Below are 15,000 nucleotides of genomic sequence, written 5' to 3'. Positions count from 1 at the left end.
TATATATATATATATATATATATATATATATATATATATACATATATATGTGTGTATATATATAATTATATAATATATATATATATATATATATATATATATATATATATATATATATTATATATATATATATATATATATATATATATATATATATATATATATATGCATATTTAATAGAGCTGAGCACCAGGGGAGAGAGGAAGTCGTCCTATCCCACCCCAAGAAGTACACTCAGAAACCACAATCTCCAACAAATTGCCGAACCAGCAGGTTGTAGTTAGGAAAGGGGGGAAGGGGTGGAAAGGGTTGAATCTCTCTGTGCGTGGGCGCGTCTGTGTGCATATATATTCAAAAATTGTGACGGGTCGCGTCTACTGGTTGAATATATATTTATATTTAGATACACATATCTATACATCAATCCATCTATATATATGTATGTATGTGTGTATATACTATACTATACGCACGTGGTAGAATTACTGATATTGTACGTTCGACTCTTTAACGAGGATGGTCGGGCAAACTCGTGTTTTCGTTACAAAAAGAATAAAAATAACATTGAAACTTTCTTGAACTAAGCAACGAATTTCGTATCCAGTAGTAAAAGACCCGTTGTGGTCGGAACCAAGATTAATCAGTGAGTGTGTTTATCAACCTCATCTCGAATGTTTTAATGATGATGAGAACATGAACACTTCTTGGAGCCACCCTCTTTGAAAGAAAAATGTACAGGGTCGAAAACAAGAAATACTGTAGGCCTGGACAAATATGGTTGAAAGCGCTCGTGGGTGTAAATCTACATTTTCGTGTATATATGACTTCAGATCACTGACTGCACAATACGTTCTATTCCTGTATAAAGATTACTTACAATTATACCTAAGGAGATATGGCCATTGCAGACACCATAACCTCGTACTAGAATTATCCTAAATTAAATATAATTGGAGACCAGCGAGTCGAGTTGATTTTTCGTTGGATGCAATTTACCAAAGTCAGCTGCTGAATTTCATGTTTATTTCAAGTTAGTTGCAAAGCTGAATGTTACATCGAAGCACAACGTGAAACTGACGTGAGAGAAATAATAACACAGGTTGACCTTAAATAAGCAAGTTGGACTCTATTTAATATTCCTGGTAACCCCGCTTCGAAATCATATTGCTTATTTTCTTCTTACTTCAAATATGAATGTTTAATGACTTTTGAGGATAAGAAATAAAGATGATAAAAAAAATCCTAAGCTCCCTTTTCATACAACAACAATAGTGAAAACAACTGCTACTAATGAACATAGTCATGATGAATACATAAAATAAAAAGGAATATAATGGCAATAACATTAATTAAATTTATAAAATTATAATTATAATAAAATTAACAAACACTTTTTCTTCTGGGGAATCTTGTAAAAGCTTGACTGAATATTTAGCAATCTTGTAAGACACCAAAGTTGCTGCCAAACTGAATGTTAATATCCATTATATTTTGCACCTCATGAGAGGAATCACTATACAGGTTTTTCCTCTAAACTGAAATACGGATTCAACAATTCCCCAATCATTTTTAATTCAGATCAGTTTTAAAATCAGTCTGATTAATACGGGGACAGCAGTCGAACATTCCAATGTGCAGGTAAGGAAGGAGCGCTCCCGAAGAAAAACAGTCATTAAGACATAAATGAAATGAAACAAGAAAATGGGCTCGATTTTGGTGCAGTAAGCTGAACCTTTCATAGTCAAGGTATTTTTCTCCTTTATTGTTTTTATTGTTCTTTGTGTGGTAGTTTTGCTATTATCTGATTATCATTTTTATTCTAGTGTACGCTACCCGTCAAAATGACGATTAAATATTTCGATAGATTAAGCACACACACTCAAACCCTCTCACTAGGGTATGGGTATGACTACTCCCTCTCGCCATACCTGAGGGACGGGGGAAAGTGAGCCTGACCGGACATGGGGGATATATGTATAGAATAAGACTTTGCGTGTTTACGAAATTGTATTTCAAACGAAGGAGTTAAGGCTTAGGCATAATCTAAAGTTAATAAATTTGAATATAAGAAACACGTGTGATATTCCCAAGTCAACAGAGAACTGAGAACTGAAACTCACACTAAAACTGAGCAATCGCCACAACCTACAAGTTTCTTATTCAGATCTGTATATCGAGCAAAATTATTCAGTAACTGTCAGTAAACAAGGCCCACCTTCGGTAAAATTTTCGTTCAGGTCATGACATAATAGGTTCATAACCATAAGAAGAATACAAAATATTCATTATATGTAATAAACACACAAGTAAGGAAATTCTCTTTTCCCGTTAGTTTACAAATGGAAGACCTGATTGTGGCTTGCTAAACAGGAGATAAGATTTTTGCAAATTTCAACAAAACGCAATCATCTGAGGACTGGATTTAATGATAGTTTTTGCGCTTAATTTCCTTCGAAAATTGTTATTTTGGGGACGCATTATGTTCAAAGTAGATACTTCAGCCCAACAAAAACGAGATGAATTAATAATTAGTAAAACTTGCACATGTAAAAACTCATTTCAAGATCCTTATCTTATTAAGATTGCAGGCAATCAATGTAGAATTCAATACACTAAAAACACCAACGAACATAAAAAACTAATGGGTTCACAGGAAGAGAGGGGAATACAAATGCATATTTAAACACGTAAAATATACATAGAATATATATACCACGTTAAGCTAGATAGCTGTGCAAAATTTATCAGGTACAGCTCAACGGAAAACAGTAAGGCGTGAATTATGCCAATACATTTGGTCATCAATAAGACTTTGAGCAAGTGACGACCAAGGGAAGATAATGTATAATGCAGTTTCTCTGCCAATGAAAAGACTTAATGGTGCAAAATATAGTAAGTGCAGAGACCTCAAAGACTATGAAGGAAACTTACCAAAAAAATATTATTTAGTCTTTGTTGAAAATCTAATGAACAAAGAGCATTGATGAATAATGAATAAAACTGTACTTTCTTTTATGAAACAACGAGAATTTTAGCACATAAAGTAAATCAAACACGAAATAAGCAGATATCCTACTTCCAATACTAATCATATATACATTATATATATATATATATATATATATATATATATATATATATATATATATATATATATATATATATATATATATTATATATATATATATATATATATATATATATACATATATATATAAATATATATATATACACACATATACATATATATATATATATATATATATATATATATATATATATATATATATATATATATATAAATATATATATATATAAATATATATATATATGTATATATATATATATATATATATATATATATATATATATATATATATATATATATACACACATATATAATATATATATATATATATATATATATATATATATATATATATATATATATATATATATATATATACACAAACACACTTATATATATATTATATATATATATATATATATATATATATATATATATATATATATATATATATATATATATATATATATACAAAAGAGCAGCAGGGTCTGAGCTTTGATATTAACAGGATCAAATATAAAGCAATAAATAGAAAATTATCTTCCAATGAATGGCAATCTTACCTATGACAGCAAACTGAGTTATCATTGCAAAATCCTTCACTATACCAGAGAATAACAATGCTTTAGCATCTTGCCTTTGACGGTGAACAAAGCTAATCCTACGATTCCCAAAATAGAACAGCAAATGGCACCTTACCTCTGACTATCAGCTGTGCTATTTTGGACGTTAAGGCGTCCTGGGCTGTGAAAGCAGAGGCGGTCACCTGGCATTCCCACTCGCCGTCGTCGACTTCGCCCGCGTCCGATATCCTGATGGAGCAGTCTCCGGCCGTCTGGTCGCCGCTCCACTCGTACTTGCCGACGAACATTCCTTGGGGCTTCGTTGGGAGAAAAACAAAATGCATTTTACTTGTTGAGAAAGAAACATATTTTTCAGCGATATTAAATCGTGATTAGGAAAATAAAGATAATGAATAAAGATAATGTACTTTTTCCTAAATATTTCTTCTGAGCTAACTCGTGAAATCAGGAAAATAACAGTGCTTATCATTTTATCTCCAGCACTCCCTTGAATTTTGAAAGGAAAATAACAAAAGGCATTTTACTTGTTAAGAAAGAAAGAATTTTTTCAAAGAGATTTAATGGTAATTAGGAAAATAAAGATAATAAATAACAAAGTCTATATCATTGCACTTTTTCCTAAGTATTTCTTTGGGCTCTCGTGAAATCCGGAAAAAAGTATGTTGTATTTCTTAAACATTCCAAAGGGATTCGTCCGGAAAATAACAGTTCCTATCATTTTTTCTCCAGCATTCTGTTGGATTTCGAAGGGAAACTAACAAAGCGCACTGTGATCCTCAGGGAAAACAAGACATATGATAAAATTTTGATGTTTGGTAATACGTGGAGTATTCTATATGTAAGTGGAAGACATGGGACATCTAGGTTAACGACAACTGATGTTTGTATTGAATTATTCAATGATTTAAGAGATACTTAATGATAAAGTCTAAATGACGGATAAAGGGATATATCAATCGATTCATTGAGTAAATTAAGCAAGAAATTAGATTTTAAAGATTTCAATCCCACAACACACCAAAGAAAACAGAAAAAATCCTTAATGCTAGAAAGGATTCCTCCTCAATAGAACTAAATCTCAATTGTTTAGTCTTGAAATATTGGTGCGAAACTTACTATGTTTTAAATGACCAAAGAAAAAACATTAGGATAAAAACAGAATGTTAGTACGTCAAAAAAACGATCAATCAATTACGTAATTCTGATTTGCCAAAATTTGATGAACTTTGGTGTATATTGAAGGCATCTTACGATATTGATCTGCCATGGGGCTCCAGATGTAGTATAAAAGAAATAGATCGCCAACAACCAACCCAAGAGAAATACATTATCCTATTTTGCTAATTATCGAAATAGGCCTTCTTTAAAGCGAATAAAATATTCTATGTAAAATATATGTAATGAACAGACATGGTTACAAGATTTGTCTATACAGTTTTCATCTTCAGGTCAATATTAATATTTGTGGGTTTTTTTTTCTGATAAAAACTAAAATTTCATTTAATCATTTAAAATTTTCTTATTCCTGTTTTTTTTTTTTTTTTTTTTTTTTTTTTTTTTTTTTTTTGTGTACAAGATCCATATAGCAACTTTTCCTTACCATTTATGTTAGATCACTGTTAATAACAGTTTACAGAGGAAAATATATTCTAGAATTAATAATGATAATGATGTGATTAGATTGGCTTAGACAAAAGCAATAAAAAATAACCGTAAAGGAAAATCTTATATTTGTTATTATACTTCTAATAATAATAATAATAATAATAATAATAATAATAATAATAATAATAATAATAATAATAATAATAATAATAATAATAATAATAATAACTAGTTGCTACTCGGGACGAATATTGTTTATGAGATAGGCATTGTCCCTCGTTGATGTCGCTCACAATCATGTTGGTACATTTAACAGTATATTTAAGACCGCTAAATGATAGCTGTATCTTTTCTGATAATAATAATAATAATAATAATAATAATAATAATAATAATAATAATAATAATAATAATAATAATTCCTACTACAACTCCATTACCCTCTCCAATTCTGTTTATGTAACCTTATTCTCTATCATCTTGCTAAGTCTTTGTACAATGCTATTATTTTGTCTTTCAACGTAAATACATTTTTGCAAAACACTGCGTGTTGTGCATCCCTCCTTCATTCCTTCATTAATTTTTAACAGCAATTCTCTTTATTTCGACTACAGAGAATTCTCAACTTTCAATACATTCGTATCATGTCACGATAAGACGTACTTTTGATGCTTTTGTGGAATAATCCCACGTATTCAGCATCCTTGCTGATAAACTGATTCAGCATTCTCTTTGAATACGTTGCGTACGCCTCAGTGAATGAATAATGATTTCTAGGACACTGTTCGTATGTGATTCTGTTTAAACGTGAACAAAGTTGTCATCGTCCCTCGAATAATTACCAAAGATTTATCATTCTTATTATTTCCTTTCCTCAATTGCCATTTTGAAATAATGATATTTTACTAATAACCTCTTCTAAACGAGACGACCTTAATGTTTTGTGTAGCGCTACCTTCTCCCAGCCCCTCCCCCAAGCATCCCCCAAAAGCAGTGAGGACTGAACGGCGAACTAAACCATTTCTCTTTCATTCCAGTTGCTGATTCTGCTCACTTGAAATCAACACGGGCACCATCCATTCCTCATTCCACGCCAGGAATGGAGCATTTGCGGAGAAAAGGAGCATTTGGGGGAGAAACAGAGCAATTGAGAGCGAAATAGCATTACGAGCATTCCTCCTATGTGGCAGGTTGACGGTGAAACGCAGAACTGTCTGAACATCAAACGTAAAGAAGAGCTGTTGACTCACCTTGCCATCCTTCTGCCAAGAGCAGGTTCCTTGCTTATTGTATATCTTGCAGATGAGGACGGCGCTGCCGCCTGGGTTGACTTCTGTTCTGGAAGGCTCTTCGTTCCATTCCTGGATGGCTAAGCACACTGCAAGAGAAGACAGTGCAGAGTCAATGGAAATTCTGAATGCTTGCTTTGGTTCCTGACTGACTAAGTAAGCAAACTATAATGCAACAACGCGGAGAAACAATGGAAATCTTGCATTTGTTTTTTTCCTTTAATGGTATTCCCGTTAATGAATTGTTAAATTCTAGTTTCCTTTCCTTAAATAAAAGAAAGGGGAGAGACATGGGAAATACTGACTACAAGTACATTTAATATATTAAGAGCATATTTAGGTAAATTAAAAAAGGCTGGTAAGGGAATTGTAATTTTGAGTGATTTTAAATACACACACACACACACACACACACACACACACATGTATATATATATATATATATATATATATATATATATATATATATATATATATATATATATATATATATATATATATATATGTATATGTATATATATATTATATATATGTATATATATGTATACATATATATGTATATATATATATATATATATATATATATATATATATATACATACATATACACATACATATATATATATATATATATATATATATATATATATATATATATATATATATATATATATATATATATATATATATATATTGATTAAATGTATACAATGAAGAGAGAGAGAGAGAGAGAGAGAGAGAGAGAGAGAGAGAGAGAGAGAGAGAGAGAGAGAGAGAGAGAGAGAGAGAGAGAGAGAGAGAGAGAGATTTTCTCTCTCCGAAAATGCACCACGTTTAAGAAATAGTTTTAAATATGAAATTATTCACTACTTATGAATGAGTTTTTACTGCTCAACCCAGTTTGTTACGAATACAATTAAACCTGGGAAAGTATTCAGGGAAAAGATAAGTAAATCTTATAAAAGGAAGAGAAGTGGAAAAATTATATTTAAAAATATCATCAAACAAGAAGAAGAAGATTTCAGTTATTTTAAAGGAAAACCCAATATAAGAAAAGGTTTTGAGCAAAAATACAATTCTTAGAAGAGTTTATTTATGGAGATCTAATAAATGATGCCGAGGAAGGAGAAAGGATAAGTGATGGAGAGGATCAAAGATATGTAATATGCATGATGGAAGTAAATCAATTATGAAAAAGGGAGGAAAGAGAACTAAAGGAAAATTGGTATAAAATCTAATGATTTTTTATATCATGAAAAACTTGCTCTTTTAAGATTTGACGATGATAAGAAATATTTTGGAAATTTTTAAAATATATAGATTTTGATCAGTCTATTATAACACAAAAATATTAGGAATATTTATTCAAATTCCAATTCCGACTAAATTTTGCTACTTTTCTACTACTGCAATTGGAGAAAAATACTCTAATTATCAAACTGAAATACGAAGTCAGAGTATGAAATCCCATAAACTATGTAATAAATAGAAAAAAAAAATAATAACCAAGCAACAACCTAGTTAGACAATCAATATGTTAAAAAACCACGAGCTTAAGGGTAATGGAGGAAAAAAAAAAAACTATGAAGAATAATATAAAAATATATATTAAGATTATTAACAACAGTATAATAGATCTGCCATATATAAGACGTGAGACGATGCTTATGTGAACCTGTTACAACCTGTTACAGAAAACCATTTGCAACAAGTTTGAACTTCTGAAGTTCCCTCCTATTCAGCCGAGATATTAGGAAGATCATTCCACTAGCTAGTCATAGCTGGAATCAAACTTCTAGAAGACTGTAGTATTGAGTCTTATGATGAAGGCATGGCTATTAGAATTAACAAGATACCTACCCTGTTAAAGAAAAAAAAAAAAAAAAGTAATTTTAATCTGAAATTCTCCATTAGAATACAATGTTCTCAGCTGCATTTCAATGAAACACGGGGGACCGTAATTTTCTCCTATTTTGTTACTATCTTTTACGGGTTGGTGACAGTAATATCACTCCTTTACATCAATATATCAGTTTTTAAAGCGTCGAATTCCTGGCAACATTTATTCCAGAGTTTTACCATTTTTATGGTGAATTTTCAACGGTGTAATACTACGTTCAGGGTGGTACAGTCTGAGAAGATCTGAATGCAAAGGATGATAAGAGTTATGAAAAATCTCATGCAGTTGCACGAAGAAGTAACAGAACGACGGTGACAACAGATTAATATCCATATCATAGATAAGCAAATTAATAGACCGCAAGGTTTTGTCCAAAAAATTAAGATGATAGTCTGCAGGTAAAAACTAGACCGGAAAACATTACTCAAAAAATTATAGAATGAAAGAATTATGAATTTTCCTCGGTATGTATTGATAAAAGATATTAAGAAACTTTCTCAATACGTATTTTTCTGCGCAATTAAAGATAAAACAGACTGGATGTGTTTCTCAAAATTGAATTTGGAATCAAGCCCACCTATGATTTTAAATAAGTTACATATAGGTAAATAAACACCCTCAATACAAAGCTATGGATACTGAGGAACAACTGTCCTACAGCTAATTACAATCCTAGTTTGAGTTTCGTCACCATTCAACTTCCAGCCCCATAATTTTTACAATGAACTAATTTTAAATGGATCTCTATTAAAGGGCTCGGGAAACCACAGATCTACATTCAGGAGATGGAATTGATGCTAAGCGGATAGAATGCTCTGCATATGCAACGAGCTTGTTTTCCAGACCAAAAGCAATGGAACACTATCCAGAGAAACAAGACATTGCATTCCTATAGTCATAACTATTTTCCGTCTGTTAGTTAAAACTTCGATGATTATTATTATTATTATTATTATTATTATTATTATTATTATTATTATTATTATCATTAGTTGCTAAGCTGTAACCCTAGTTGACAAAGCAGTATGCTATAAGCCCAGGGGCTCCAACAGGGTAAACAGCCCAGTGAGGAAAGGAAACAAGGAAAAAAAATAATTATTTTAAGAACAGTAACAACAATATTCTAAAATAAACATTTCCTATATAAACTCTAACAACTTCAACAAAACAAGAGGACAGACCCACCTACTCCCATCTGTTTAAGTTTGAAAACAAGGGATTCATGATAAACGTAGTCAAAAGCAGAAGAGAGGAAATGATAACCAAAGAGAGAGAGAGAGAGAGAGAGAGAGAGAGAGAGAGAGAGAGAGAGAGAGAGAGAGAGAGAGAGAGAGAGAGAGTTATCTGTATGAGAGATGTCAGACAAGTTATACATAAGGAATGCTGAGACCGACTTTGACATGGCAGGATGTCCATCTATATAATGTACGTCACGTGAAAATAATGATGAGCAATGTAAGTGGAAGAGAAATTATATATCTCATTTAATAAATTAACGGAGGTGATACATTTTTAAAAGAAACGCGGCGCGATAAAATTTCCCAGGTTTCAACTAAAATGTTTTACAAAGTGTGACGAGAATTAATTAAAAAGAGGCGAGTTAAAAAAATTCTATTTAGTGCCCCTCGAATTGGAGTCCTTTTCATTTCAGAGTAGATAAAAATGACCTAAACGGAAAGTTAATATATCACAAAATGAGATGTTTTAAATGTGGGAAATATATATGATTCTAAGCAATTATTAAAACTTATTTTACTGGGATGTAGCAGATCATTTAAAATTTTCTTCAAAATGCTCAAGGTAGATCATTCTGTAATTCTGCTCCAATTTAGTTTCAAGAAGTTTAAAGTGTGCTGGGTGTAGTTACAACTCTAATGGTTGACTACAAACTATGTGACATTAATCAAGCGATAATCATCGACCAAGAAATGTCTTCTAGCCTCAAGTAACCACGAGAATAATGTTGTATATTAAGAATGACATTCGTCCACCAGCAATTGTCCGGAAATCAGCCATTTATCTTTAGCCATTCCGAGCTCTGAGGTCAGGAACTATATATTGCATTTACGCTATAACAGAATGCTACAGGGAGTAAATCCCCCAATTTATTTAAGTTATTTCTGCTATCGTCAAAGAGGCTATTTTCCTAGTTCGATGGGCTTTTATCTGTCTGTTAGGTTGTTTTATATCTTACTTGAAATGTTTGTGCCTATATTGTGAGAGTCCTCAATGTAGCTTTTAATGGGAAGAGACCTATTCTTCTTATTGTGGGGTGGGGGGGTGGGGGGTGGGGGTTGGATTCCCACTCCACACCACAGCCATAGTAAAAGTTTCGCGTCTCTTATTGCTCTCTTTTTTATTATTACTATTATTACAGTATTGCACATTAGTTTACCGTGGAAGACTAATCAACTTTCACTACTCCCAGGACTTATTCTTTAGGGATGGTTGAAGAAGTTGAAGAGCAATCTAGGAGAAGCCTCAAGAGAATACATAAAAACACCAGGGTTACAGGGATGAGAGTGTTCAAGGCTGTGGCTAGTCGAAAGCAAACTCCAAAGAATCATTAATAATTTTTAAAGTAATATATTCATATCGTAAGTGAATCCCTTACAACAGCGATGCATACTGTTTTTGTTTAAAACAGGTTTTTTTTCTTTATTATTCTTAAGAATAATCCTGTTAATATACATCTTTTTTTTCTTTGTCACTGTAGTATTCAATGAAACCGGAGAGTACAGAGGTCATTTCGGTTGGAAATTGAGGTCCTGACTTGTTTCCCCTCGCCCCAAAGAGATACTTCTAGATCTTGTAAAGGTTTTCCCTTCGACAGTCTCATGGATGTCCAGGACAACAATAGGACAACAGCGGCCTCCCTTTCCTTTATCTGTAGAGCCCTCTGCTATTCTACAATGGCTCTTGAAAACAAAACGAAAAGCGAAAAAAGTGCCGAATGAGGTTGGCTATTCTTTCAATTTCACTTTTGTTTATTTTTTCCCCTGACCCTCTCCTGATCTACCCTTCCTAGATGGAAAGGAAAAGTGTACTTTTTTTTTTTTTTTTTTTTTTTTTTTTATTCCTCCTGGACCGGCCAAACCGTTATTACACATTTTTTTTTTTCAGCGCAGTCCGAAGCAATATGTAACCTAATCCCAATGTTTCAAACCACCGCTTTATTTTTAAATTCATGCAATAGTTTTTTTGAGACTACGGTAATCGCATTATTCAGTTTATCACAAGGGAATTAACTATCGCTTTATTCACTAAAACTATTACCTTTTCGAAACTGGTTCGATTTCCTCTTTCGCAAAATTTGAGCCACAACATTTGGTTTATAAGAAATGGTTATTACTTTTAATTTTGTAAATCAGTGGAGAAGTAAATTTAGTTTACCCTATTAGGCTGGAATCCCGGCAGGTTCCTTTCAATCTGACGAGTATGCCGTATATTTACTACATTCATAGGTTGAATGATGGATAATTTCTTAAATCCCTTTCAAAATGATAATAGTTAAATAATTTTTAGTATCTCATAATCAAATATAACAGCTTCATAATGTCTTATTACAAATGGGAAACTCATAAATTTAAAAAAGCTATTCGTATTTACAGTAATAATAATAATAATAATAATAATAATAATAATAATAATAATAATAATAATAATAATAATAATAATAATAATAATAATAATAACAGTTAGTATAATCATCATTATTATTATTATTGCAAATGAAATTTCAAAACGTTTATGTGGCGCAAGATTTCTAAAAAGACACATTTTTGAAAAGGGAATAAAATAGAATAGAATTATAAAAAACAAATATGTTTATCTATATATACCGTGTTCAGCAGGGAATGATGAATGTATTCACAATATGATTATTTTCGTAACAATGCGTATTCATTATTATTAGAAATTACATTTGACCAAAATAGTTTTTAGCTCGCATTTCGAATAATGTCGGGTACACCACACTCACTATCATTATTAATATGGTTTTTAATATTTTTATTTGGTTTAAGACAAGTACATATTAAGAGGAAGAACATTAACTTACCAACCAAGTTTCCAAACAAATGGTTTATTCATTTATGAATGTAAGAAAAAAAGGAAAACTTAGTTGAGAGAAGTTCAGTTGGCTAACACACAAATAAGAAAATATATACTTAAGTAGAGGAAATTGTTGAAAAAATTGATCAAGTTAATGGAGCATATAAGTTTCAAGTAACATTGGGAACTAAGATTTTTATGAGTATCAATAATATATCAATGAATTAGGCCATAACCCTGTAAAGTCTACGGGCAACTGACTCCGTATTTAGACTCTAGGAGTCTAGATTCTAGAATATGAAAGCAATAGCCTACTTGTACATATAACTACTGTGCAATGATAAAATAAATTGAATGCTTTTTTTTTTTTTTTAAAGGAAATCACCAAGAAGGCATAAAAACTAAATTGGGGGGGGGGGGGAAATGTGACTCGTGAAATATGACAAACATCACATTACCAACGATGATCTAAATCGAGGCCACTGATTCGAGCAATTTTGCCTAGAAGATAAAGATTCCTTGAAGTTGGAGATGTACCGAAAGAGAAGAAAATAGAGAACAAATGACAAAACAATAGATAAGAAACTTGCATTATCATTGTCACAGTCTCTGGGTAAAGGAAATCTTACGAACAACATCATGTTTTTGGCAACTTTTATGCAACACCCTCTCTGTTTGTCATTGGAAAAGGATACCTTACTAAGATAACATTCAGTATGACTAAATGATCGATATTATCACGTAACTCGCTATCTATGGGCAGTGAATTGTGTAGAGGATGCACAGTACAAAACCGGGTAATGAATGAGGGCTTAGCTCTGTTCAACTTCATCTTCATCTTCCACTTATTACACCACTTGAAGTTGCCTTTCACATCCAGATGAACGCCATCTGTTGCATATTTTGCAATAGTGGAGAGTGAATCAACAGTTGCACCCTCTCATACTATACTATTCTATTTCCATGTCAAGATATCTTGATACAATTTGTAAAAAAAAAAAAAAAAAAAAAAAAAAAAAAAAAAAAAAAAAAAAACACACACACACACAGACCTCTTCCTTTGAACACCAAACCGCTTGAAACGCACAAAAAGATGACAAATATGTCGCCATCGAAACACAGAATACAAGGATTGTTTATATTACCTTGATAATCTATCAAGTCAAAGGTACAATGATGTAATTTTAAACAAATCCAATATCAAAGGTGTCTCATTTATAAAAATATTACAGGTACTTAAAGAAAAATTGCTTTGAGTGTAGCAATGCGCGTTTGTATAACGATGTTTGAAAGGTCACAACAATCCATGATATCCGCCAGTCGGAAAACGCTATAAAATGAGTAAACGATAAAATGTACAGAGCATACGAGAAAAAACAGATATTTACAGACAACAGAATAATGACTAGAATTTTCTCGACCCAATGATCTAAGTCATCGAAGTTACTTTTAATGGTTCTTGAAAAAGAAGCATATTCGTTTTAATCTAATTTTGGCATCTGGAAAAGGAATATTATCAGGAGACTATTTAACTCTAAAAGTCCTAAAGAATAGCTCCATTTTGTCCTTAGGATTGGTGACCTTCTACCAATATTCTTGTCTCTCATGTGAATTTACTGGTACAGTTCTTGGGTACAGGTTTAATAATTCATCAAGCTTAAAGGTTTAAAGGTCAAAAATGAATGGCAGAGGTAAAGGGCAGGACAATGACCTATTAACTGAGCTTATATACAAATTATCAGCACCCAAGCACATCTCTATCAAGCTGGGACCAAGGTAGGCCAGGCAATGGCTGCTGATGACTCAGCAGGTAGACCTATAGGCTCCAATAAAAAAAACCTACACCCCTAGCTCACAAGGATGGCAAGATTTCAGAAACTAGGAAAACTCCCGTCCAATGGATTGCCAGGCAGGGACATTTCCAATAGGCTACAACAACAGCTTCAGTATAATAATAGATTAATGAAACTGTAGACGTAAGGTCTATATACATTTATAAATATGTAGAATGTGTTTAAAAACCGCATAAATATCAAAATAAAAATTTAAAGAGAATAAAGAAAAAACATTACCATACAAACACTATATTCACGGAAGCTACAGCCATATTTAGATTGCTGCAAATAAAAACGATGGAAATTGGAGATAACATTTTAAAGATGGAGTAAATAAATTTCTCTCCCGGCGAAATGATGATTACCTCAGATTTGGATTCTGGAAAACCGCCGCCTTTGTTTTATTGACTTTCGGTCCGGTCCCAATAAATCTAAAGAGAATCCAGTCGGAAAAAAAGAAAATCCTAATTTGATTCTTATTTTTGCTGAGGCTCCACGTTGAAATACTTCTTTTATATAATCAATTCGATGGATCATCCTTGTTCCCTTGAAACTGACTTGAATATATAGATGGACTCAGATAAATAGGTTTAGGTTTCTTTTCTATCTATCCTATGGTCTGAGTTCAGTGTACACACACACACAC

At 31.9% G+C, this 15,000-nt stretch overlaps 1 protein-coding gene across 1 annotated transcript in view; it reads right to left on the bottom strand.

Moving 5' to 3' along the window:
• The window catches only part of LOC137641215 (irregular chiasm C-roughest protein), a 223,046-nt gene that overhangs the window by 82,673 nt on the left and 125,373 nt on the right, over window positions 1–15,000 (bottom strand). Inside the window, exons 2-3 of the mRNA XM_068373652.1 lie at window positions 6,528–6,655; window positions 3,788–3,968 (exon numbers count right to left, since the gene is read on the bottom strand). Coding sequence (XP_068229753.1) covers window positions 3,788–3,968; window positions 6,528–6,655 — 309 coding nt within the window. The remainder of the gene's footprint in view (window positions 1–3,787; window positions 3,969–6,527; window positions 6,656–15,000) is intronic.

The sequence above is a fragment of the Palaemon carinicauda genome, chromosome 5, assembly GCF_036898095.1.
Source record: "Palaemon carinicauda isolate YSFRI2023 chromosome 5, ASM3689809v2, whole genome shotgun sequence".
NCBI classification, from domain to species: domain Eukaryota; kingdom Metazoa; phylum Arthropoda; class Malacostraca; order Decapoda; family Palaemonidae; genus Palaemon; species Palaemon carinicauda.
The sequence above is the reverse complement of the archived record's forward strand: the minus strand, read 5'-3'. Positions and strand labels throughout refer to the sequence as shown.